Consider the following 24,319-nt stretch of genomic DNA (forward strand, 5'->3'; position numbering starts at 1 on the left):
CCTTTATACTCTTCTAAGGATTCACTCGATCTATCCTGTCTATACCTGACATATGCTTCCTTTTTTTTCTTAACCAAACCCTCAATTTCTTTAGTCATCCAGCATTCCCTCTACCTACCAGCCTTTCCTTTCACCCTGACAGGAATATACTTTCTCTGGATTCTCGTTATCTCATTTCTGAAAGGTTCCCATTTTCCAGCCGTCCCTCAATTCTTCCTACCAAAGTTCATGACCTCACATTTTCCCACTTCTTTGCCCACTCCCCAGATCTGCCCAAATCCTTCTACAGCCTCCCTGCCTCCTCAATGTTACCAGTGCCTCTACTTACCTTTGTATCATCTGCAAACGTAGCCTGAATGCCCTCAGTTCCTTCATCTGGATCGTTCATGTATAAAGTGAAACTGAGCCTTATTGAATACCATCTGCCATCTTGAGAAGGAGCCTTTTATCCTCACTCTGTGATTTCTGCCAGACAGCCAAGCTTCTATCCATGCTAGCACCTTGCCTCTGACACCATGGTCCCTTATCTTATTTAGTAGCCTCTTGTGTGGCACTTTGTAAAAGGCCTTCTTGAAGTCTAGGTAGATGACATCCATTAGCCTCCTTGGTCTAACCTGTTTGTTACTTCCTCGAAGAATTCTAGCAGATTTGCCAGGCAGGATCTCCCCTTGACAAAACCATGCTGACTTTGCCCTATTTTACCATACAGTTCCAAATATTCAGACATTTCATCCTTCAAAATGGATTCCAGGATCTTACCCATGACCAAGGTTATGCTAATCAGTCTGTAATTTTCTGTCTTTTGCCTTACTCCCATTTTAAACAGGGGTGTCACGTTAACAATTTTCCTGTCCTTTAGGACCCACCCGGATTCTAGCATTTCCTGAAAGGTCATACTAACGTCTCTGCTATCTCTTCAGCTATCTCCCTTGGAACTCTGGGGTGTAGTCCATCTGGTCCAGGTGATTTATCCACCTTCAAGCCATTCAGTTTTTCTAGCACCGTTTCCTTGGTGATGGCCACCATACTCAGCTCTCCCCCCTCACTCTCTTGAAGTTTTGGAATTTTACTCATGATTTCCTCCGTGAAGACTGAAACTAAGTAATTATACAGTTCCTCAGCCATTTCCTTGTTCCCCACTACTACCTCTCCAGCATCACTTTCCCAGTAGCCCAAGTCCACTTCTGCTTCTCTTCTGTCCTTTATATATCTAAAGAAACTCTTACAGTTTTCCTTTATATTACTGGCTAGCTTACCCTCATATTTTATCTTCTCTCTCCTTATTTCTTTTTATTGTTATTCTCTGCTGGTCTTTGTAAGCTTTCCAATCCTTTGGTTTACCACTACCTTTTGCCACATTATATGCTTTCTCTTCTGCTTTAATGCTATCCCTGTCTTCCTTCATCAGCAATGGTTCTCTCATCCTCCCTTAGCTCTGCTTCTTTTTCCTCAGGATGAATCTCTGCTGTGTCTCCTGTATCACTCCCAGAAACCCCTGCCATTGTTGTTTCACTATCTTTCCTGCTGGCCTCCTCTCCCAGTCAATTCTGCCCAGCTCCTCCATCATGCCTCTGTAGTTGCCTTCATTCAGCTGTAACACTGTTACCTCAGGTTCTATCTTCTTCCTCTCAAATTTATTTTGGTAGAAGAGAGAAATATTGAGATATTGGGAAGTATAGATGTCCCTTGTCAATAACTCGCTAACATGCAGGAGCAGCAAGCTATTAGGAAAGCCAATGAAATGTTATCCTTTATTGCAAGAGGATTTAAGCACACGAGTAGTGAAGCCTTGTTTCAGTTGTTTAAAAGCTTATTTAGAACATACCTGGAGTACTATGTGCAATTTAGGTCACCCTATCTCAGAAAAGATATCATTGCTACAGATGATGGCAGCATCTTATGAAAAGAGATTCTGAAATGGAGTCTGTATTCACTGGAGTTTCAAAGAATGAGTGATGATCTCACTGAAATGGAGAGCATCGTTAGAAAGATAGACTGGATGGATGTAGGTCAGATGTTTCCACTTGTTTGGAAATTGATAACCAGGGGAGACATTTAAAAATAAGGGAGATAACACTTAGAACCAGGCTAAGGAGAAATTTCTTTATTCAGACAGTCGTGAATCTTTAGAACCCTGAGTTTTGCAAGCTCAGGTTTTGAGTGTATTTGTAGTAGAGGTTAATTCATTTTTGATTATCAATGGCGTAAAAGGTAGTGGAGACAGTGTGGATAAAAGGCGTTGAACTCCATAATCAGTCATAAACAGATTAAATGACAGAGCAGGCTCAATGGGTTAATGGCTTTTTTTTACTTGTGGGAGTGGGCTTTACTGGCCAGCATTTACTGCCTACCCACAGCTGCCTTTGAACAGAATTGAGAGTTAGTGAGCAGTTGAGAATCAACCACATTGCTGTGGATCAGGAGTCAAATGTAGGCCAGATTATGTGAAGATGGCGGACTTCCTTCCCTGAAGGGCATTAGTGAACCAGATGGGTTTTTTCTAACAATCATTTCATGGACATCAGTAGTTACTTAATTCCAGAATTTAATTCAAATTCCACCATCTACTGTGGTGGGACTTGAATCTGATCCAGAGAACATTAGCTGAGTTTTGGATTAATTGTCTCGCGATAATACCTCTAGGCCATAGCCTCCTCTTTCTCATATATCCTGATGCTGTAGTGACACCAATCACCAGGCTTGTTTGATTGAAGAGGAATCAGGCTTGATTCAAAGCTTCCCCTATCCTTTGTAATTATGTAATGTTTTAATGAGGTGAATTCAGAGAGAATGTTTCCTTTTGTGGGGAAGTGCATAACTAAGAGACCATTAATATGAAATCACCACCAAGAAATCCAAAAGGGAATTCAGAAGGAAATCCTGCCCCCGAAGATTGATGAGAATGTAGAACTTGCTAACATAGTGAATAGCTGAAACAACAGTGTAGACATATTCAAGAAGTAAGACTAGCATATGAAGGAGACATAGATGGATATACTGATTGAAGAGGAATCAGGCTTGATTCAAAGCTTCCCCTATCCTTTGTAATTATGTAATGTTTTAATGAGGTGAATGCAGAGAGAATGTTTCCTTTTGTGGGGAAGTGCATAACTAAGAGACCATTAATATGAACTGAAGGAGGATAGGAGAAAGACTCAAATTAAAATCATTATAATCACCTGTATGGCTGTATGTCTTATGTAACTCGAGATCACATACAATATAGATCTAAACTTACATGGAGCTCTGACAGTTATCTGATAGACAAAAAATAAAAATCAAATAAACTCCTTCTACTATACCACGCATTATGATGTGATTGAATGGTGCATGGTAATGGGGTTCTGAGATCATGAAGAAATACAGCGAAAAGGCAATCCAGTTGTTTTCCTTAGATTGCAATGAGACCCTGGTTTTTGCCACATTTTCTTGCCATCCACTAGCCCTTTGGCATAAAATATTTTTACACACGATTTTGGAAGTTTTGGATAGCATTTTTATGACACAGATCAGTCAGAACAGCAGAATTTTTCAAGGGCTATCAAATGGAAGTGTATTTCCATGGAAGCATTATACAATGAAAATTAATTTACCTTAACACATCCATCTGCCCCAACAGCATGTAGAATAATCTATAACATAATAGATTTACAGATTAGCAAAATAAAAAAATATCATGGGATTGTAGGCACGGACAGTTATGGTAAAGAACAAAGTGTTGAAACTATTGATCCATTGGAAACAAAATTGGCTGAAAAATTTAGAATATCTAGTGAGACATAATGAAAAGCAACTAAATTATATGGCTTTGCTATACTAATGTATTTTGTGTGATGGAAGTAAAGATATGGTTTCGATTAGGTCATTAAGATTCTTCAAGCTTTGGTTAAGTGAGCAAGATGTGCTGGTGAATTTAGAAGGATCAAGGGATTTCTGTAAGCATAGATAGCTCATTTGGAGACAATGGCCGAAAGTTTCATCACATGAAAAGTCTCTTAGTTGTTTCAAAAATGGCAAATGTGGTTGAACATCAGAATTCCCACCTCAAACAAGGTACTTCTAAGTTTTGCTGAGGCAGGAATGGGGTTGGATCCAGATTCCTTTGGGTGTGTTTGACAGAAGCGGCCTCCTATCAATATCAGTAGCCACCTTCTTTAACTTTGATTGCCCAGGAATGAGAAACCCAATGTATGCAGACTAGAGCTGCTAAAAGTAGGTTGGATAGCCAATGAACCCCTTTAGAGGATAGTCTACTCCACCGGGGACACTTGAGAAATATACTCTTTGGGAGAGCTTCAGAACTAATAAAAGTCGGCATGCATGTGTATGAAAAGTGCTTAAAATTCATTAACAATGTGCTCATTGGAATTGTCAATGAAACTAGCAAAACTGGCAAAATGGTCAATGGAGTATGTGTGTCACTAAGTGTACAAAGATGTGTTATGTCAAGACTCATAACAAGGTCCAAGCAATAGGAAATGTGTTATTCTCTCTGAATAGTTTTGTTGTAGTAAATCATTGCAGTAAATTCACAGTGAATTTTCAACCGAATTGCCTCCAGTGACCTAATTATTCAGCAACGCTGGTCATTAATTGGACTAATGTGTTTCTGATAAACTGACAAATGGCAAACTTTAGAGAGTTTATATCATTCAGTCGTGTTTTTGCCTTTTCAGAGGAAATTAATTGTGCCTGACAACTGACCTCAGATTTGTTCACATGATTTTTCAAATCTTGAGTGAGAGTGGTGATTTCTTACTGACAGCAGCTCCTCCACTCAAAACAATATCAGACAAATAGGTAACAAGTGTATAATGGTGTAAGGCATGGTGTGAAGGGGAAAATATAGACAGATGCAGTTGCAGATCTTAAGATTCCCTTGGGTTGCAAGAAAGAACAGTCTTGAGTTCAACTGTTTAGCTGCTGTCTTAGCTATAGATCTCCTGGAAAATGGGTCTAAAACTGTTCTCAGCCATGAGCTATGAAGGGGTTGTTAAGAAGGGTACAGTTATCCATCTTGCTGCATCATTCCATCTGATCAAGTACCTCCTGTCTGTTAGATCGCTTTCAGGGAGGGAGAGTGAATAAAATGCTACCTGATGCAGTGTCAAGCAAGCTTATTATCCCATTGGAATAGAGTCCCAATCTACAGTTGTCCATTTTCAGGCAAGCACACACAGTGACCTGCAATCACTTTAATAGCTAAAAAGGCAAATGTTGCCCTCTTGCAGTTAACCTAAATTGTACACCATGTTTGAGAACACTCAATCCAAAGCAACCAGCTCTGTTTGCTGATGAGTTTGAAATCCCAACAGTATGAACACACAAAGCACAGTCCAATTTATGAGTCGCACTTTTGGCAAAACATGCATTAAGCAAGAATAAAAAGAAAATAACTCATTAAACTAAATAAAAGAACTAATTAAACTGCAATAAAAAGTTACCAGGGTTGTTACAGAGCAATATTTCTACTTTACTGGGAGAAAAGCAAGAAACTGAAAATTATTAGTCAAATAAAATGCACACATATCAAGGCAATTCCATAATTAGTGTCATAGCTTCAGAATTTGCTCAAGTGTAATTACATGAGGGAAAGAAACAACTATCCTGTGGCAAAAAAAATCTCATCAGACTAGCATTTGAACAGAATACTCTAAAGCTAGAAGAAACATCTTTTCCAACGCTGTAATCAAATTCAACTTCTCTTATGAGCTCAACTAATTTAAACAACTGAAACTGTTTCTCTCGGTATTATACAAATAAACATCCACTGGTTGATTTGACTGAATATAAATGATTAAGTTTTTCCTTTGGCACAGCAAATCTCAACTCCCTGCCCAATAATTATGAAACATGGAATGATTATTTTGTCAGGGTGTGAAGCCTATTTCTCTTCTTGAATATGTTTGCACCCCCCAAATCCTTGCTTATTTTCCTGAAGCTGTATATCTGAATTAGATTTCTGTCCCTGCTACAGCACTGAAACAGCTCTTACCAAGGCCATAAATGGCATCCTTTGTGATTGTGACCAAGCTCCATCTTTATCATTGTTACAGGGCTGGATTTCTAATGTATATACATCCAGACCCCAGCTCTTCATGACAAGCTTTAGATATATCCACTCTCATTTTCAATACTCCAGATAGCTAAAGGCCTGGGATCTCATTCCCCAACCAATCAGTGACAGCAGCCATAAAGTCTCCTGGTGACAGAAGGCCAATCAGAATGAGCCTAATAAGGTCTGATCCCTACACTGACTGATGTAACGCAGCAATATGGGCAGCTTATGTGCAGGACTTTTCTAAGCTCAGGGTGAAAAGGTGTGGCTGATGATGAGGAGGGCAAGTATGGACTGGGATTGGGGTGGTTTACTGCAAGGTAAAATGAGAGAACCCCCTTCAACTGCCTGACCCATAACACAAGCTGGGCCACAGCCACAGACAATAGCTGACTCCTCCATGCCCCCATACAATCCCACCTTGCCAGAGGAGTTAGCTCTCCCACAGTCATGGCTAGGCTGCTATGGCTTTGGTAGGAGCTTTCAATCTGTGCATGGAAACTGAGAAGGAGAGGTCAAGTTCTTTTTAACCTTCTAAGATGCCAAAATAGCCTATTAGCTATCACACCTATTGCTGGCTTACACTGGCTCTTGGACAAGCATTGTCTTGTTTTCAAAATGCTTATTCTGTGTTTTTAATTCCCTCCACAGACAAGATCTCCCTACTTCTGTAATCTCCTCCAGTCCTCAAACTGTCTGAGGTTCATGTGCTCCTCTCATTCTGGCATTTTGTGCCAAACTATAATTATTCTGCCATTGATGCCACTGTCTTTAGTTGTCTGCAGGATAGCCTCCCTCCAGCTCTCTGCCTCTCTACCCCAGTTTCCTCATTTAAAGCACTCCTTAAAAACCTGCTTCTTTAACTGAATCCTTGTCCTCTGAATCAAAATCCCCATGTCATTTGTTTTCATATTTTGATCTTTATGCCCTCTGAAATTTTTGGGGGTATTTCAGTATATTAAATGTTGTGTATAAATATAGCTTGCTGTTGTTACAGTATTGGCAGCTTAAACATTTGAAATGTTGACAACTATTTCTACATTATTTGAATTCCGAATTACCATAATGATTAGATTAGATGAGATTTCCTACAGTGTGGAAACAGACCCTTCAACCCAGCAAGTCCACACTGATCCTCCGAAGAGTAACCCACCCAGACCCATTTCCCTCTCACTAATACACTTAACACTATGGGCAATTTAGCATGGCCAATTCACCTGACCTGCACATCTTTGGACTGTGGGAGGAAACAGGAGCACCCGGAGGAAACCCACGCAGACATGGGGAGAATGTGCAAACGCCACACAGACAGTCGCCCAAGGCTGGAATTGAACCTGGGGTCTGGTGCTGTCAGGCAGCAGTGCTAACCACTGAGCCACCGTGCCACCCATAATTCTGAGGATTCTTTTCTATTCTAACCACAATTCTAGCTATTTTCTGGTTGGCGTGGACTTATACTTCATATCAGTCTTTTGTCAAAAATATATCAGTCTCCGGTTGAATACAGGCTGACATTTGAGGATAGTCTATTTTTTTTCATTTATTCAGTTATGTTCTGTACATCCATTGCCATTGAGAATAAATTATGGACTAGAAAATGATGCACTTATTCTCTATGTCCAGAGACCAGAACATCATGCAGAATCTTCCCAGCATGCTACAACATGAGCCATTGTGGGAAATATGGGAATATCGGGTGAGGTGTCCAGCAAGAACCTTCTCAGAATTGAGAGCAAAATGTTGCATTTTTCAGGAAAGTTTTGAACAGGGAGACCAGCTTCTAACTAAGTTAAAAATCACACAACACCAGGTTATAGTCCAACAGGTTTATTTGAAAGCACTAGCTTTCGGAGCATTGCTCCTTCATCAGGTGGTTGTGGAGAATAAGATTGTAAGACACTGAATTTAGAGCAAAAGTTTACAAAGAGCAAAAGTGTGATGTAACTGAAATTAGATATTGAAAAAGACCTGGATTGTCCATTAAATCTCTTATCTTTTTGAATGACCATGTTGGTTTCAGTTCTTTCATATTTAAATCGCAAAACATTTTTTTAAAAGTTACACTCTCAAGTGGACTTTAAGAATTGGTGTCATGTTTTTGCCCAGATAATGTATTGAAGCTGTGAGCTTCCCTGTGCGAGGCTGTCTGTGCCACAATGGTCAGACTGATTGAAATTTTAAAAACAGATTTACAGATCTTACATGGATTCATGCAGTTTTTGAGCAAAGTAAAATGTAATTCGGCAAGTACAAATTCACCCCACAAACTTATATGTGTGTGGTGGGGTGAGGGGTGGTTATGAGTGTCTGGAAAAAGTGTGTGTGTGTGTGTGAGTGTAAAGAGGTATAAGTCTGTGAGAGGATGCATGTGGGATTGTTTCTGAGAGTGTTTGAGAAAGGGTCTGCATGAGTGTGTGCATGTATATAGTGCAATGGGGTCACCTGTGGCATGACATGAACCCAAGGTCCTGATTGAGGCCATCCTCATGGGTACCAAACCTGGCTATCAGCCTCTGCTTGGCCACTTTTCGTTGTTGCCTGTCCTGAAGTCCATGTTCGAGAGCGGTCACCAAAGGTCCGAGGTTGAACATCCCAGACTGTTGAAGTGTTCTCCAACTGGGAGGGAACACTCCTGTCTGTTGATTGTTGTGCTGTGTCCATTCATCTGTTGCCGTAGGCTCTGCTTGGTCTTGCCTCAGAGCATCCTTGCCTGCAGCGTAGGAGATAGACAACATTGGCTGAGTCGCATGAACACCTGCCACATACATGGTGGGAAGTGTCCCCATGTGTAATAGTGGTGTCCGTGTTGACACACGGAAACGTGTTATAGCGTCTACTGTGACAAGGTTGTATGCTATCATAATGAAAGCCGGGCACTTTGCTACGAACAATTATCTGTTTGAGGTTTGGGGTTTGTTTAAAGGCGAGAAATGGAGGCATGGGGAAGGTCTTGGCAAAGTGCTCACTCTCATTGGTAATGTGTTGCAGGCTGGGCAGAACATGGTGCAGTTTTTCGACTCCTGGAAATACTGGACAATGATAGGTACCCGGTCAGTTGTAGCTCATGTCAGTCTCCTGAGAAGGTCATTACGGTTTCTCGCTGTGGCAAGTCGGAACTGGTGGTCAATGAGTTGAGCATTGTACCCCATTCTTATGAGGGCATGCCTGAACATTTCCAAGTGTCATGTTCCTCCTCATCTGAACAGATCCTGTGTATGCATAGGGCTTGTCCACAGGGGATGGATGTTTTAATATGTTTCAGGTGGGAGCTGGAGACGTGTAGCATCGTGAGGTTATCCGTGGATTTGCAGTAGAGTGAGATGCTGAGGTGCCCATCCTTGATGGAGATGCATGTGGCCAAGAATGAGACAGATAGTAGAGAATAGTCCATGGTGAGTTTGATGGTGGGATGGAACTTGTTGAGTCTTCTCCGTGGGTCCAGTGGAAGAAAATGTCATCAATGTACCTGGTGTATAGTGTTAGTTGGAGATCCTGCATAGGCGGCACGGTGGCACAGTGGTTAGCACTGCTGCCTCACAGCGCCTGAGACCCGGGTTCAATTCCCGCCTCAGGCGACTGACTGTGTGGAGTTTGCACGTTCTCCCCGTGTCTGCGTGGGTTTCCTCCGGGTGCTCCAGTTTCCTCCCACAGTCCAAAAGATGTGCAGGGTCAGGTGAATTGGCCATGCTAAATTGCCCGTAGTGTTAGGTAAGGGGTAAATGTAGGGGTATGGGTGGGTTTCGCTTCGGCGGGTCGGTGTGGACTTGTTGGGCCGAAGGGCCTGTTTCTACACTGTAATGTAATCTAATGTAATGTAATCTAATGTAAAGAAGTCTTGTTTATACCCGTGCATGAAAATGTTGACATATTGGGGTGCAAATTTGGTCCCCATGGTTGTTCCATGTATCTGATGAAGAACTGGTTGTCAAAGGTGAAGACGTTGTGATCAAGGATAAAGCGGATGGGTTGTAGGATGGTGTTTGGAGATTGGCAGTTGTTGGTGTTGAGTACTGAGGCTGTTGCTGCGATGCCATCATTGTGGGGGATGCTGGTGAAGAGTGGGAAACATCCATTGTGACAAGGAATGTTCCCGGTTCGACTGGTCCGCTGAGTTTCTGTAAGAAATCTGTAGTGTCGCGACAGAAGCTGGGGTTCTATGAGTGACCAAAGGCCTAGTAGCATGGATTATTATTTATCATCACCCTTCTTATTACTTAAGCTCACCTCATGAATATGCAGTTTCTCATTTTCCCACTTACTGAATAGAAATGAGGTGTCAAGAGTTTTCAATGTGGAAGTCAGAGCAAGTACCTGGTGACTTCACCTTGTAGCTTGCTTCCCTGGAGCTCCAGCTTGGGTTCCTGCCACCAGAATCTCAGGACACACTCTTTTATCCAGTGACCTGAGACAGCCTCCGTCCACGAACCTTGATATTTGACATGTGCCAGCATTGCCGTATTATCATGCACCATCTCCAATCCATTGGCAGTGCACCTTCTGAAGCTCAGTGTTGCTCTCTGGAGTGCTCCAGCACCTTTCATTCCCATGCTAATGACAGGAAATTTTGGAGACAGACACAAGCACCCGCATTATTGACTGGACCCAGGCTGCATCTCAGGGCTTTTCACTTGTTCTCTCATTTATTTTGAGTCTTTCTGAATACTCACAGTATATCTACTTTACGTTACCATCCTGTTTTGCACTTTGCCCTGTTGGCTTGAGCTTAAAAGACTCTCATTGCTTCTGTCTTGTCCTACATTTTAGCACAGCCACAAAGCTAGTCAACCTAGCATTGTTGTCAGCAGTGATCAGTCAATGGAGAGGACATGTTACATTACAGCACAGTTCTATGTCAATCTTAAAACTGCACCATGTGCCTCCAGTGCACACAGTGATCACACTGCATTTCAAATGACTATGTCTCAAAGCCTGTGGGGAATAGCCCTTAGTCAAGTTAAGGGAGACATCCTTCAGACAGGAGGTTGCAATACCATGGTAGCATCCAATACAGGTCAGGAGCTTGGGCATGATTAGTCAGCTGCTCAGGGCAGGCATAGTCAGCAACGTCTCATCGTCTCATAGTAAGTGGGGACCCAAACGTCAGGCATGCCACCATCTGTCTTGGTGCTTTCTGCTTTATTATGAGGCATTTTCTCTTGCAATTAGACACATTTATATGGGTAACCCCTTATTTTCAGCTCATGTCCTCTGGTTCTAAACTTTCCCAAAAGGGGAACAACCATTCCATATCTACCCTGTCAAATCCCTGAAGAATTTTGTATGCTTCAATATGATTACCTCTCATTCTTCTAAACTTTGATGATTGAAACCTAACCTTACTCAATCTCCCTTCAGAAGACAATCTTTCAATGCCACAGATCAACCGACCGAACCTTCTCTGGACTACCTCCAATGCCAGTTTGTCTTTTCTTCAACAAAGGGACAAATTCGGTTCACAGTATTCCAGGTGTGGTTTAACTAGTGCATTGTGTATTTTTTAACAAACTTTCCCTATTTTTATACTCCATTCTACATATGTTAGCTTCTTGTGATTTAAGCACACTCAAAGCTTACTGTCCTGTAGCTTTCTACAGTTTTTTTCCCATTTAAATAATATTCATCTCTACTCATCCTGCCAAAATGCATAACTCAAACTTTTCCACATTATCATCTATCTGCCCACTCACTTAACCTGATTATATCTCTCTACAGACTCTTTGTGTTATCCATACCTCTTCCCATTTATTTTTGGGTGATCACAAACTTAGTATATTGATTTTCCTCATTTCAGTCATTACACATATTGTAAATAATTGTGGCCCCAGTACTGATCCACAAGTCACAAGTTGTCATCCTAAAAAAAAAGTCCTCATCCCAACTCACTGATTTCCATTAATTAGCTAATCTCTGATCCATGCTGATTTAATATCCCCAAAACCATGGGCTCTTATCTGATTAAGTAGCCTAACATATGGTGCCTTATCACATGCTTTCTGAAAAGCCAAATAAATTACATCCATTGTTTCTCTTTATCTATTCTGCTTATCACTGCCTCCTCTAATAGATTTGTCAGGCATGGTTTCCTCTTCATTAATATCGACTCTACTTGATCATATTGTGTATTTTTCTAAATGTTGTGCTATTATATTCTTTATAATAAACTCTAGCATTTTCCCAATAATTGATGTTAAGCTTACTAGCCTGTAGTTAGCTTTTATTTTTCTTCTATCCTTTAAAATAAGATGTTAAATTGACAATTTTCCAACCATCTTAAACTATTCCAGAATCTAAGGATTCTTGGAAGATTGCAAACAGCGCAACCATTATCTCCATAGCTATTTCTTTGAATATTGTATGTATCCATCAGGTCCAGGTGACCGATTGGTCTTTAACCCCAATATTTTCTCTTGCACTTTTCTCTACTGATAGTTATTGAATTTATTTTCTCTCGTCCATTTCCTCTTTGATTATTTAGTATTTGTGAATTGCTATTGACTTCTTCTCTCTGAAGAGTGATGAAAAATATTTATTCAGCTCCGGTGCCATTTCCAGATTGGCTGTTATTATTTTCCCATCCTCATTCTACGTTCACTTTGGGGTCTTTTTTTAAATATATAAAAAAAGTTTTGCTGTCCATCATTGTTACTTGTAAGCTTACCTTAATGTTCTTCCTCCTTTCTATTACTTTTTTGGTGTTCTGTTGTTGTTTTGTAAAACTTTCCCTATCCTCTAACTTTGTCAGTTTTTGCTTTGCCACATCATGTGATTTTCTTTCAAGTTGAATGCATCCTTAACTTCCCTGGTTGATCATCATTTGCTTATCGCCTGCTTAGCCACCCTCCTTCTCACTGGGGTACACATTCACTGTAAGATATTAACTATTTTCTTAAACATCTGCCACGGGCAGAATGTGCAAACTCCACATAGACAATTGCTCAAGGCAGGAATCGAACCCAGGTCCCTGGCGCTGTGAGGCAGCAGTGCTAACCACTGAGCCACTGTGCCGCCCCCATATGGTCACTGTTTCCTAGGGGATCATTTATTCTTACATCATTTAGTAAACCTTTCTCATCATAAGTCACAAGATCTAAAATAGCTTGATCCCTGGCTGGATCTGCAACATTTTGTTTTGAGGAAACTGTCTTAAATACACTCTATGAATTCCTACTCTGTCAGTCAGACTATCCCAATTGATGTGAAGATTAAAAATCATCTATGATTAAGATACTGCCATTTTTACATGCCCCCATTCCTCCTGATTTATTCTCTATCACATTGTAGAGCTACTGCTGAGGAGCCTATAGACTATTCCTACCAATGACTTTGCCACTTTTGCAATTCAATGTTCTGTAAGAACATGAATTTATTAGCATACAGAGTATAACTCTGGGTCAAAAACTCTACACTTGCAAATTATTGTTCTGGATACTGGGAAAAGTTTTGTGATTTATTTTGGCAATTTTGATCAGCAGAATTGCCATGGGAATTACAACCTATTGAATTAAGTAGGACAGCCACCTGCCCAAGTTTCAAATTTGCATATAAGACTTTTGGTAAGCCCAGTTAGGTAGTGAAATCTTCTCATTATAAATAGTTTGCTGCAAATCATGACTATTTGTTCTGCTCCAACAGTGCTCCAAAAACAAATGTTATGGTTGCTGGTCTCAAGTTGTTTGATGTCTCATTTTCTCCATCCAGCACCAAATTGCTGCTCAGTGATTTGCTGTGGCTGAAGCATTTATACACATTTGATAACAAAGCATGCAAGAAGTTTGGTTGCTGTATCCATTGATGCATGCAACCAGCCTATTAGCATTTTTAGGCTATTACTGGAACCATTACTGCATAAATAGTTTGAATTTGTGAGTTAGATTCAGCTTAATTGTACTATTGGAATTGCCAAATAATTTTAACTCTGCATCACATTTCCAGATAGTTATGTACAGAAAATTGTATTTGTGTCAATTGCAAATAAATGGCACAAAGCACAATCGAAAGCCACAGGAAGAAAATGTGCCCGAAAGTGTCTCATCTATTAAGTAAGACTCTTTGTTGAACAGTTTGCAATTAAGAGCACAGGTAAGCAGAAAAACATTAAAATGTAAGACAAGTATTATATTGCTATCACTTTTAGCACTTTCTAATTAACAGCAGTGGCAAATTGCACTTAAATGTAGGATCTTTAGCATAGTAAAACTTCCCAGGAGCATGATTAGGCAAAACCTAACACTGAGTCACACATAGGCATTAAGACAGGTGACCCAAAAGCTTTGTCAGAGATGCAGGTTTAAAGGAATGACTTCAACAATCAGAAAGAAATGTAAAGGTGGAGAGAGAAAATTCCAGGTTTAAATGCTTGGACAACTCATCCAAGCCCTTATCCCCTTGTCATTGTGCCTTTGATGTCAAAGACTTATAGCGACAGCAATAAAGTGCAAGTCCATGCACAAATCTGCAGACTCTGATATCCCGCTGGATGTTCTGTGTCTCTAAGGTGGTCACCAACCAATCATAGAGCCAGCCAGATGCATACAATCCAGAACCAGCATGGTGCAAATATCATTGGTGTGCTCCTCCATCCTTGAATCCAGTTTATCAATGGCTTCTGACAAAATATCCTGATATTCTTGTGCCTATCTGTACATGTCAGCAAAGTCATTAATGGCCTACAACATGGGATCATCTTCTGCCTGAAGCTTAGTAGGTACGTCACCTCCCGTAGTTCTTGGAGGGTCAGAGAAGTGGGCATTCTTCCTCAACCAGCTGTGGAAACATGGCAGGGATATTCTCAGCAGATTGTGTTCCTGAATCTAGTCTAGAAAACACACCCACCAATGTGAAAGTCTCTGAGCTGGTGGATGGTCTGCGTGAAAGCCTTGACATTGTATCTCTGAGGATTCAGTCGCTTCCTCGGAGGAGGAGGAGGTGGAGCGGAGGGTCTCCGGTGCTGGTCCCTTCTTGCCGGCCCTACATTAGGTGTCACTCGTGCCAGCATGGGTAAAGCAAGAGAATTAGTTGTCTAAGTGAGATAAACCTTGTGTAGGTTAAGAATGAGTTAACCTGGATGAGAATGGGAGAGTACCACAACTCAACACCATGAAGCTTAACTGGTTAGCTGCCTTTGAGGTCTCCACATCCTCACGTGAGCACCTGCACCCTTCTCCAACCAATTTCCCTCATAGCACATGTGCATCGTGAGGTCTGCTATTCCTCCATTGGTTTCGAACCTGTTGGCCTTGATACTGGCCAAGCTTTTCTGTCAGAAGACAAAGATAGAGTTTGAGCTTTGGAACTCAAAGGAAGAGCAGTTAATAGTGACACAGGAACAGGCAGGTGATAAAATGATAAAGTGAGTGAGTAGCAAGCACAGAGGGCAGGTAGGGTTAGTACTTTGGAAGCATAAGGTGGGGAAGAACTATTGAGTGGATATGCTGTGTGCAATATGAAAGTGTAGTCTGTGAGCCCTGGTGAGAAACAGGTTAGAGATAGTGTGAGTGGTACTCCTAGGAGTGTGAGGTTGCAGAAAAAAAGATGGTGGCACTTACTTTTGTGGAGTGCAGAAGATCACTGACCCTTCTCCTGCACTGCTATGTGATCTGTTTAACTGGTGATTTGTCCTCCTTTGCCAGTCAGTAGGATAAAGTGCTGCTCACGTTGTTCACGAGCACTTCCATGTCTCAGTGGGTAAGGTGAGGAAATACCTTGTCTTTCTGGGCAAGGTGATCATTGAGAATGGTGGAGACAGGTCCTGCCTGCCAGTGTGCAGATGGGCTTCAAACATGGTACCAGCACCTTGAGTGAAGCAAGGTCCTTGCAGTGGCCAGTACCTTCTGCCAAGAGAAAGGCGATGTGGCATCCAGACGCATAACTATCAAGGTGACAGGCAGAGACTGCATGAGAAAAGTCACTCCGAGCCACGGTGGATTGGGTACCATGAACCTTATTTGATGAAACATTTTAACATAAGATGGGGGAAATTAACAGTTCCAAGATCATCAAAGCACTTTATAATGAATCAATTCCTCATAAGACACCATTATAATAACATAGCAAACATGGGTGCCAATTTGTGCACAATCAGCTCCTATTCCCAGTTATAATGGAAGTGACCAGATGAGTTGGTTTTAGTAGTTTTGGGTCAGGTATAAACATTAGGCCAAATTCCTTGGGTCTTCTTCAATTAATGCCCTGGGTCTTACAATGACCCTAGAGCCTCAGCTTAAAATCTCAAATAAACCATCTCTGAAAGTGTAACAATTCTTAGGTACTGCAAGTATCAGTCATGATACTCAAGGCTGTAGAATGAGTCTGGAATCAATGATCATTTGGCTTAGAGGTGAGTATAACATAGCTGAACATCTTGATGCATATGATCACAATGAGAGAAAATGTTTATCCGTCAGTCAACAAGTCTTTAATATGTCTGGCTGGTCTCTGTGAATCTCTGTCTAACTAATATTCTCTCAACTGCAACTCTATTCTCTGTCTGTGCTATCGAGACAAAATAGCATCAAGTCCACCCACAAAAGAGTTGGTTTGTCATACTCAGTCTCGACTTGTTAAAGCAATCTGTTATTATACACCTCTGGAGCAGGTGGGACCCAAAGCTGGCCTCCTACCACAGAGGTAGGGAAAAGTGCCCCTATGCTGCATTCTCTTTCAATATTTCTTCTTCTTCTATTTTTTTTTATATCCAGTATTGTTTTCATGCAAAACTGGAGATCTTTTTTCCAACACCAAATTATCAGTGCTTTTTTTTTTATTTATCCTCCACCATCAAAACACCTCTGCTTTCCAGTTAAAACATCAATTAACGGATACAGCTCATCAGAAGTGTTGCAATAACATCAAAGTTGAGGGACAAAGGAAATAATGTGGGGATCAAATCAAAATGGAATTGGAAGGGGAAAGAAAGGCACTCCATCCCTTGAGGTGCCCTCTCTCTCGAATAACATCGAGAATAATGGACACGCATGTAGAAATACAGCCATGACAGAGGAAGGGTAGTTGGGAACTACGACCCCCTCCTTGGCACATTGCCTCGACCTGTTGACAGCCATGTCCAGGAGCAGACTCATAAAAACCATTCTCACTCAGATATTTTTAACCAATCTCTTTAGCAATATTATGACACACCTCTGAGGTTGATGGGATTCGAACTTGGGCCTCCTGTCGCTAGCAATATACCACACGAGTGGGTTCAAATACATGGCCGAACTCACATTATAAATTGGTATTAAGATATTTTTAGATATTAAGACATTACTAAGATGTTGAACCTGAGTGTTCTAGACCAAAGGTAGGGACAGTACCAGTGTACCACAAGAGCTCCACAATTCTCATACTAGGTATTTTCTAATCAACCTGCTCTGAAATAATACACATCTCTGGAGCAGGCGGGACTTGAGCCGGGTTCTCTTGGTTTAGAGGTAGGACTTTACTACCACTGCATGACCAAAACATTATCCTCCATTCTCACTCTATACTCCTACATTAGCTCATTGTGAAGCACTTTTGTATTGTCAGCTTCTGTTCACAGGGGAACTGGATTAACATCATCTAAATGCATTTCACAGCAAACATTTAACTAGCTGAGAGAAGAACTTGCTCATTTATTGCTTAATATGCATGGTATTGGGACTTGAAGGCAAGCCAAAAGGTTAAAGACAGAACCCAATACACTATGAAATTCTGTGACAAAATTAAACTCACATACCAGTCTACCTTTGAATGAATCTACTAATTTTCTACAAAATTACATTAGCGTAATTTTCATTAGAGTAGGATCCATTCATCTGTGTTTTATTTAATTCTTCATCTTTTTTCAAAGAGCTTGCATTTTGGCTAATATTTCTCAAGATGACGGAAAATCACTGTTAATGACAGCAAATTTCATCCAGTGACTGAATCATGCAAAGCGACAATACAAATGGCTATGGGCAAACATCTTTTGAATGTATTTACATATCTTTATTGCTTGACATAGGCTTCAGAAGCTATTTAAAGAAACTTGCCACAAGCACAATCAAGACAATTATAAGAAGCGCTCACTTGTTTGAACCTATTCTTCGGTGAGTTAAAACAAAGTCAATGTATTATCCTGTGACTAGTTGCTGCCAACATGGTAATTATTTTATAGTGACAATGATTTTATTTACCATTGTATGAATAAAAAGTCATATTCCTTCTTTGACAATGTCTGAAATAATGAATCATGTGGAGACACTGCATCTTTCAACTGACTCATTAAACCACTGTCACAGCACAACTGGTCAAATTAGTGCCTGTTATAACCAAATGACGGTTCATTGTGCCTTCAAGTGATAATCCTTGAGGAACAGCCAAACTATTTCTCTGGGAGGGAGAGATGGAGGTGATTAAATTTCCATACCTGCCTGATCCCCAAACGATATGCAAGGATACGGTCAACAGCATTTGGGTTCATCTGAGTCCACTGCAACATGTAGGAGTACACGCGTGCTCGGTTTTGCCAGAGTGGGTTTGGTGTATCATAATAGAATTCAGGAGGGTAAGCTTTACCTGGAACAAAAAAAAATATGAGCTACTGAACCACGAAGTGCACAGAGCATTAAAATAGAATGATCTGTTCATAATGTACTTTCCCCATGATAAGCAATGCTGACACTCCATGAACAATAATGGAATACATAAGAGGATACATTGCAAGCAGCTTCAGAAATCAGTAATTCAAATGAGTGCAAGGTGACATTAACAATGCATTGAAATCCATGAGACTCATTATGAATGATACAATTTTTTCCACTAGGAAGGCAGTTTTGTTTCTTGAGGTCACATAATCTCAAGATTATGAGAAACAGAACATTCAGAACATGTAACTGAACTCAAATTTAACAAAGCATGATTTCATTTATAGAAATAGATCATTAAGGACCATTTAAAACAAAAGGGTTTTGTGCAATAATCTTAGGATATCAAAATACTGAATAAACAAATCAAAATTTCACAGAAAATGGATTCTCAAATGATGGTTTCTTTCGAAGTTTATACGGTGGAATTTTGCGCATTGAGCCCTTATTTAAAGTTACCTTGTCTAATGTTGATTTACTTTACCTTTGGTAAATTAATGGAGTTTACAAACTCATTAAGTATTGCTGAGAATTGTTTGAACATAACCTGATTGGTGCCTCTCCTATTCCCTAACCTCTTGCTTTCCTCCAACCTAAAGATGAAGCTTCTTTGGCACTCCAGACCTCCATGTTTTGGTCTCTCCACACTCCTGATGTTCAAATTGCGAACTCACCTTCTCTCTGCCATTTAACTTGATGCCTCTCCCTATTCTCCATCTTCTGAATTCCAGCATTTTACCACTTCCTGACCTCTTTGTTGGGACCTCTGTTTCCTCAGCTCACCCAGAAGCAGCTTTCCTCAAGTGCTCTTGAGTTTCCGCTCGAGATCCAGATTCAGTCTAAAGCTGAAGTTCTGATATTATGGAGATGAGATCCCTGGGGGTTCAGAAGTGCTCAGTCTTTGATAATTCATGTATTTTTAAAATAACTTTCAAAGCTGTTTCTGTCCTCGTTGCCTTTCTCTCATGGATTCAGGAGAGGGAGGCCAAGAGTGGGAATATTTAGAAACAGCAAGGATTGGCAAATCCCCAGCAGTTCTGAATCATTACATCAGCACTTCTACATCAGAATGGATTGAATCTGGGTTTTGAACAGAAATGAAAGACCAGAAGAGGGAAGTGATGAGAGGGTGGACTGGAAGGGAGAGGGAGAGAGACCGCACAGGGAGCAGGAGACTAGAGAAGCAGGATTACTATTGGGAATGAGATATGGTAGGTAGCAAGATACATTTCTCTTTTTAAACATTTTAGTTTAAAGGTTACTTCATTTATGAATAGGTGAATTTAGAATATAAAATATTTCAATAGAGTCATCTGATGTTCTTTTCAATCATCTACACTGAAGAAACATTGGGCAGGCTGTACTATGGGAACATCATCCTCCTGTCTCATTCTCCTCACAGTACTCAATCCAGGATGTTTTAGGTACAGATAGTGAAGACCAAATTTTATTTGTACTAGTTTCAAGGGATTATTCCCACCATTCGTCACTTGGGCAGTGACCTGATTGAGCAGATAGAGCACCCTTTATAAGAACATCTGTAAAAAACTGGTGATACATTCCACCAAGTGACTGCCCCGATAATTAAATTGAAAATTATCACTACCCATAACACAACAAACTGTAAGGGTAAGAAACAATTATAATAAAACTGGAGCGAGATTGAACATATGCTGACTGTACAAAAAAAAACAATTTCAGTGTTTAGGAAGATTGAAACTATTCATTTCAACATCCAGATGGACTTAAAGAGATGGGTAGAATATGTGTTCTGATGTCCTATATTATCAAATCTCCTGACCTGGACACTCTACTCTTCATATTGCATTTAGTATCTCAAAAAATAACCAGTTAACATCCAAATCAGTTAGGATGGCTGGTTTTATGATTGATTTTAAAAATTTGCATGAATACAATTTGCAGGTTACTCACCAAAATTCAAAGAATTGATCTAATTCACATAATTAAAGGAATGTCTAGACAAGTGAAATACAGCCACATAGAGAAATATAATTGTCGTGTGTGACATGCTAAACAGAAGAATGATTCCCAAGATGTTAAGTTGCTGCACTGAATGTTGATATGAAGGTGATGAGAATGAAGGTGCGGCATTATTAATAATTTAGTTTAGGATTTGTTTTGACACTTACTAATCCTTGACATTATTTATAAGGGATATTTTTGTTTTAACATTAAGGAATTAAAATTAAATAAGGAAAATGTCATGAAAAGACATTACCAAATTTCATAGAATTAATTAAAATAGCAATTCACTAGAACCGTTAAAGAAGTTTCACTGACTGACAATACAAGTGATCCTTTCTCCACAAGATGCTGTTGGGTAGAGTTTGTGCATGGTTAGTTCCCCACTAGTTCTAAAGCAAGATCTTAAAACCTGCCCTGAAGTGATATGGACATTATATCCATAAAACAGGAAGCAGAACTTGTCTGTCTTAATGATGACTCCTGTTTGTGGATTATAAAGTGGCCAACTCTCAGGGAAGATTAGATTGCTGTTATTCGTGGCTGTTATTGAGACTATCATTTACACCTGATTTGCTAAATTCCTCCACTGTACATCAACATGACAGGACGCATCTCCAGTTGTATTTTGGACAGTCTTGTAATGTGACAAATTCTGGCAACAATACTGACTATCCCCATCTGTTCAAGGTTTGGAATATTCTGGCTGTTTTCACAACTAAGTCTGTAAAGTTCAAAGACATGTTGACTGCCAAAAGTACCTTACTCCTGATATAGGTCAAATGAATTACAGACAGAAATGAGTAATAAACAGCTTGGTCCATTTCCTATATGATCACTAATTGGCTGAGTTGTCAAGTCAAATCACAATGTTTTAAACCAGAGATGCCACTTGGCTGCAGTCAACATCAAAATGTCATGGTTCCTGTTGTATTACAAGACAGCAGCATAAATCTTGGGATATCACAAGAGAGGTCCCTCCTGTGGGTGCTGATCATTATATTGTTTATAAGATCATTTTGACAACTTCTGTACAAATTGCACTCTATTTGCTAGTTAGAAGAGAATAATTTTCCAGTGGATTGCCACCTCCTATCATCCTAAATGCTGGGATAAGTAATCACTAAACACTCACAGAAGTGTTATCAATGCAGAACAAATCCTCGGCATTAGAGTTTCCTTCACAAATTAGTCACAATTCTGAGGCACGTAAATAAATGCAGCAAGTTACATGCTTCACACAGGCCACAAGAGACAAACTGTCTGGTCTTTAATTTGAGTCTGCTACCTTGACACTCTTGCTGTTTTGAACCATTAATGTGCTTTAGACTCAATTCCCTCTTTTCATAGCTGTGGCTGGACCTACTGCTGCCCAAATATCAATCCAAAATCAACTGCCAGTCTCAGATAGACAAACATGTGCATTAACTGCTAAAAGAAATAGTTGGTGAATGCAGGGAAATACTGGAGCTCCACTTTGAGCTGTACTAGACAAGTTAGATAGTATGTACAATTCACAAGTGCTATTAATTGCTCCTTCTGGAGCAAGAATTTAAAGTTAAAATCAAATTCTGGTGGATCGAATGCAATTAGTTTTTATTGCTATCCTTCTGCAGCCATTCCTGATAATTTAAAGTCAATTCTGCACTTAAGAAATTAAATCACATCATCATTCAAATTAACCAAAAAACATTGCACAGCGTAACAATAATTTACTAATATATTTATTTCACAACTTAAATGAAGTGATTGAATAACTGGAATCCATATTTATTCATTTGTCCAGCTTAATTTTGCTTTATCATAAACAATAAAATAAGATGGATGTAAGGATTTAAGCACACTTGCAGCTGGTTTGTGTTGATTACAATGTACCCATCTAAAAAGTAAATGCCAATTAGTTCACATTTCAAGACAATCAAAAATATTTATTACACTGTTTTGAGCCATATCCCTCACAAAGCTTTGTCAAAATCCTTTCAGATTTCGTTCTGAGACTCTTAACATTTCCAACCGGGAGAAGTGCCAGAAATGTGTCATTCTAACAGCATGCAAGATACTAAATCATATGAAAAGGTAAATTGGGCAAATTAGTTCTAACTAGATTGAAAGTATGACAAGGTGACTAAGATTCATGTTAGCAAAAGGAAAATTAAGGGCAGATATCAGCAAGTCATTTTAACATCCAAACCTAATTTTCTTGTACTCTTTCTTTTATTCATTGATAGGATGAGGGTGTCGCTGACTAGGTCAGCATTTACTGCCCATCCCTAATTGCCTGGTAGGCAGTTAAGATCAACCACATTGCTGTGGGTCTGGAGTCACATGTAGGTCAGATCAGGTAAGAATGGTAGTTCCCTTCCCTAAATGATGTTAGGGAACCAGATGGATTTTTTTCCAATAATTGATAATGAATTTTGGTCATCAGAAGACTCTTCAATCCAGGTTTTCTATTTTTCATGGATTTCAAATTCCACTGTCTACCATGGTTGGATTTAAACCAGGTTCCCAGAACATTACCTGGATTTCTGAATTTAAAAAGTCCAACAATAATACCACTAGGCCATCACCTCCCATGTTCTCATGATTTTCCTTTCCTACTTTCTTCCAAGATTTCTTTTGATTGAGATAGTGGCAACACAATTTGGTGTTGCATCCAATGCCACCCAGTCCTCCATGGAGGGTAAATTTTTGAAAGTCGAGAACATCCAAACCAATTTGATTCCTTCCACCGAACAACCTTATTTAGAACTTGTAATACTAACTGTTCCTACTTCTTTGGATTAATTGTAATTCTAAACTCCAGAGGCTATTTCATAGCGAAAACGAAAACGTGGTCCCTCAATTGTACAGCAGCTGAGTGTGCTAAAATTTATACTAACAAAAAATGTAGGATCACGAGCCAAGTTCACAATGTGGCTCACGTACACGTTAGAAGTCATGTATGTTCATATGCAGGGGCCTGTTCTCTGCATAAACAAGGAGTATATCTCAGCATTGTGCCCTGTTTGAAATAAACAAAAGCACAGAGGACAACTGGAGCGAAAGACTATTAAATATTAAAGACCAGAGAGATTTGTGTGTCCTCCTACACAAACAAGTTGGCAGGCAGGTAGGAAGGCAAATGGCATTTTATTGCAAAGACAAGATTAAATCATCTGTATGTACAACATTAGAAATGATAGCAAAGATGATCACAGCAAGCTGTACAAACTATTGTTACTATATTTTTGTTGGTGCATGAAAGCAACTGGATTCACTTTGAATGGGATATAACAATGATTTTTTTCTGCAGTAGTTTTTTTAGGTGATATTAAGTTATTCGATTCAATAGGTTGCTTGCAGCATACGTACTGGTTATTTTCAAAAACTGTCCGCCACTATTGTAACATACTTTTATTGTCCTTTAGTGAGGTACCTACTTTCGCAAAGGTCTTTCTGCATGTTCCACCTCGAAGAAGAAGCTGGAACCCTGTAGAAACCTCAGGGGGTCACACAACATTAGAATGCTAATATCCAACTCACTTTATAGCTCTCCAGCTACAATGAAACAAGAGAAGACGGGAATAAACTTCAGACAAGCTTGGCTCTGATTCCGAATTAACTAACTGGATTTATTGAGAAACATTAACCAAGGAAGAGATGTATGACACTGTCCAAAATGGCCCTT

General features: G+C 39.9%; 1 protein-coding gene across 9 annotated transcripts in view; it reads right to left on the minus strand.

The window, feature by feature from the left end:
• The window catches only part of mdga2a (MAM domain containing glycosylphosphatidylinositol anchor 2a), a 932,327-nt gene that overhangs the window by 198,167 nt on the left and 709,841 nt on the right, over window positions 1-24,319 (minus strand). For all 9 annotated transcript variants that reach the window (XM_043697342.1, XM_043697346.1, XM_043697340.1 and 6 more), the window contains one exon: window positions 18,450-18,598. In XM_043697342.1, coding sequence (XP_043553277.1) covers window positions 18,450-18,598 — 149 coding nt within the window. The remainder of the gene's footprint in view (window positions 1-18,449; window positions 18,599-24,319) is intronic.

This window comes from Chiloscyllium plagiosum, chromosome 10 (assembly GCF_004010195.1).
Source record: "Chiloscyllium plagiosum isolate BGI_BamShark_2017 chromosome 10, ASM401019v2, whole genome shotgun sequence".
NCBI classification, from domain to species: Eukaryota; Metazoa; Chordata; class Chondrichthyes; order Orectolobiformes; family Hemiscylliidae; genus Chiloscyllium; species Chiloscyllium plagiosum.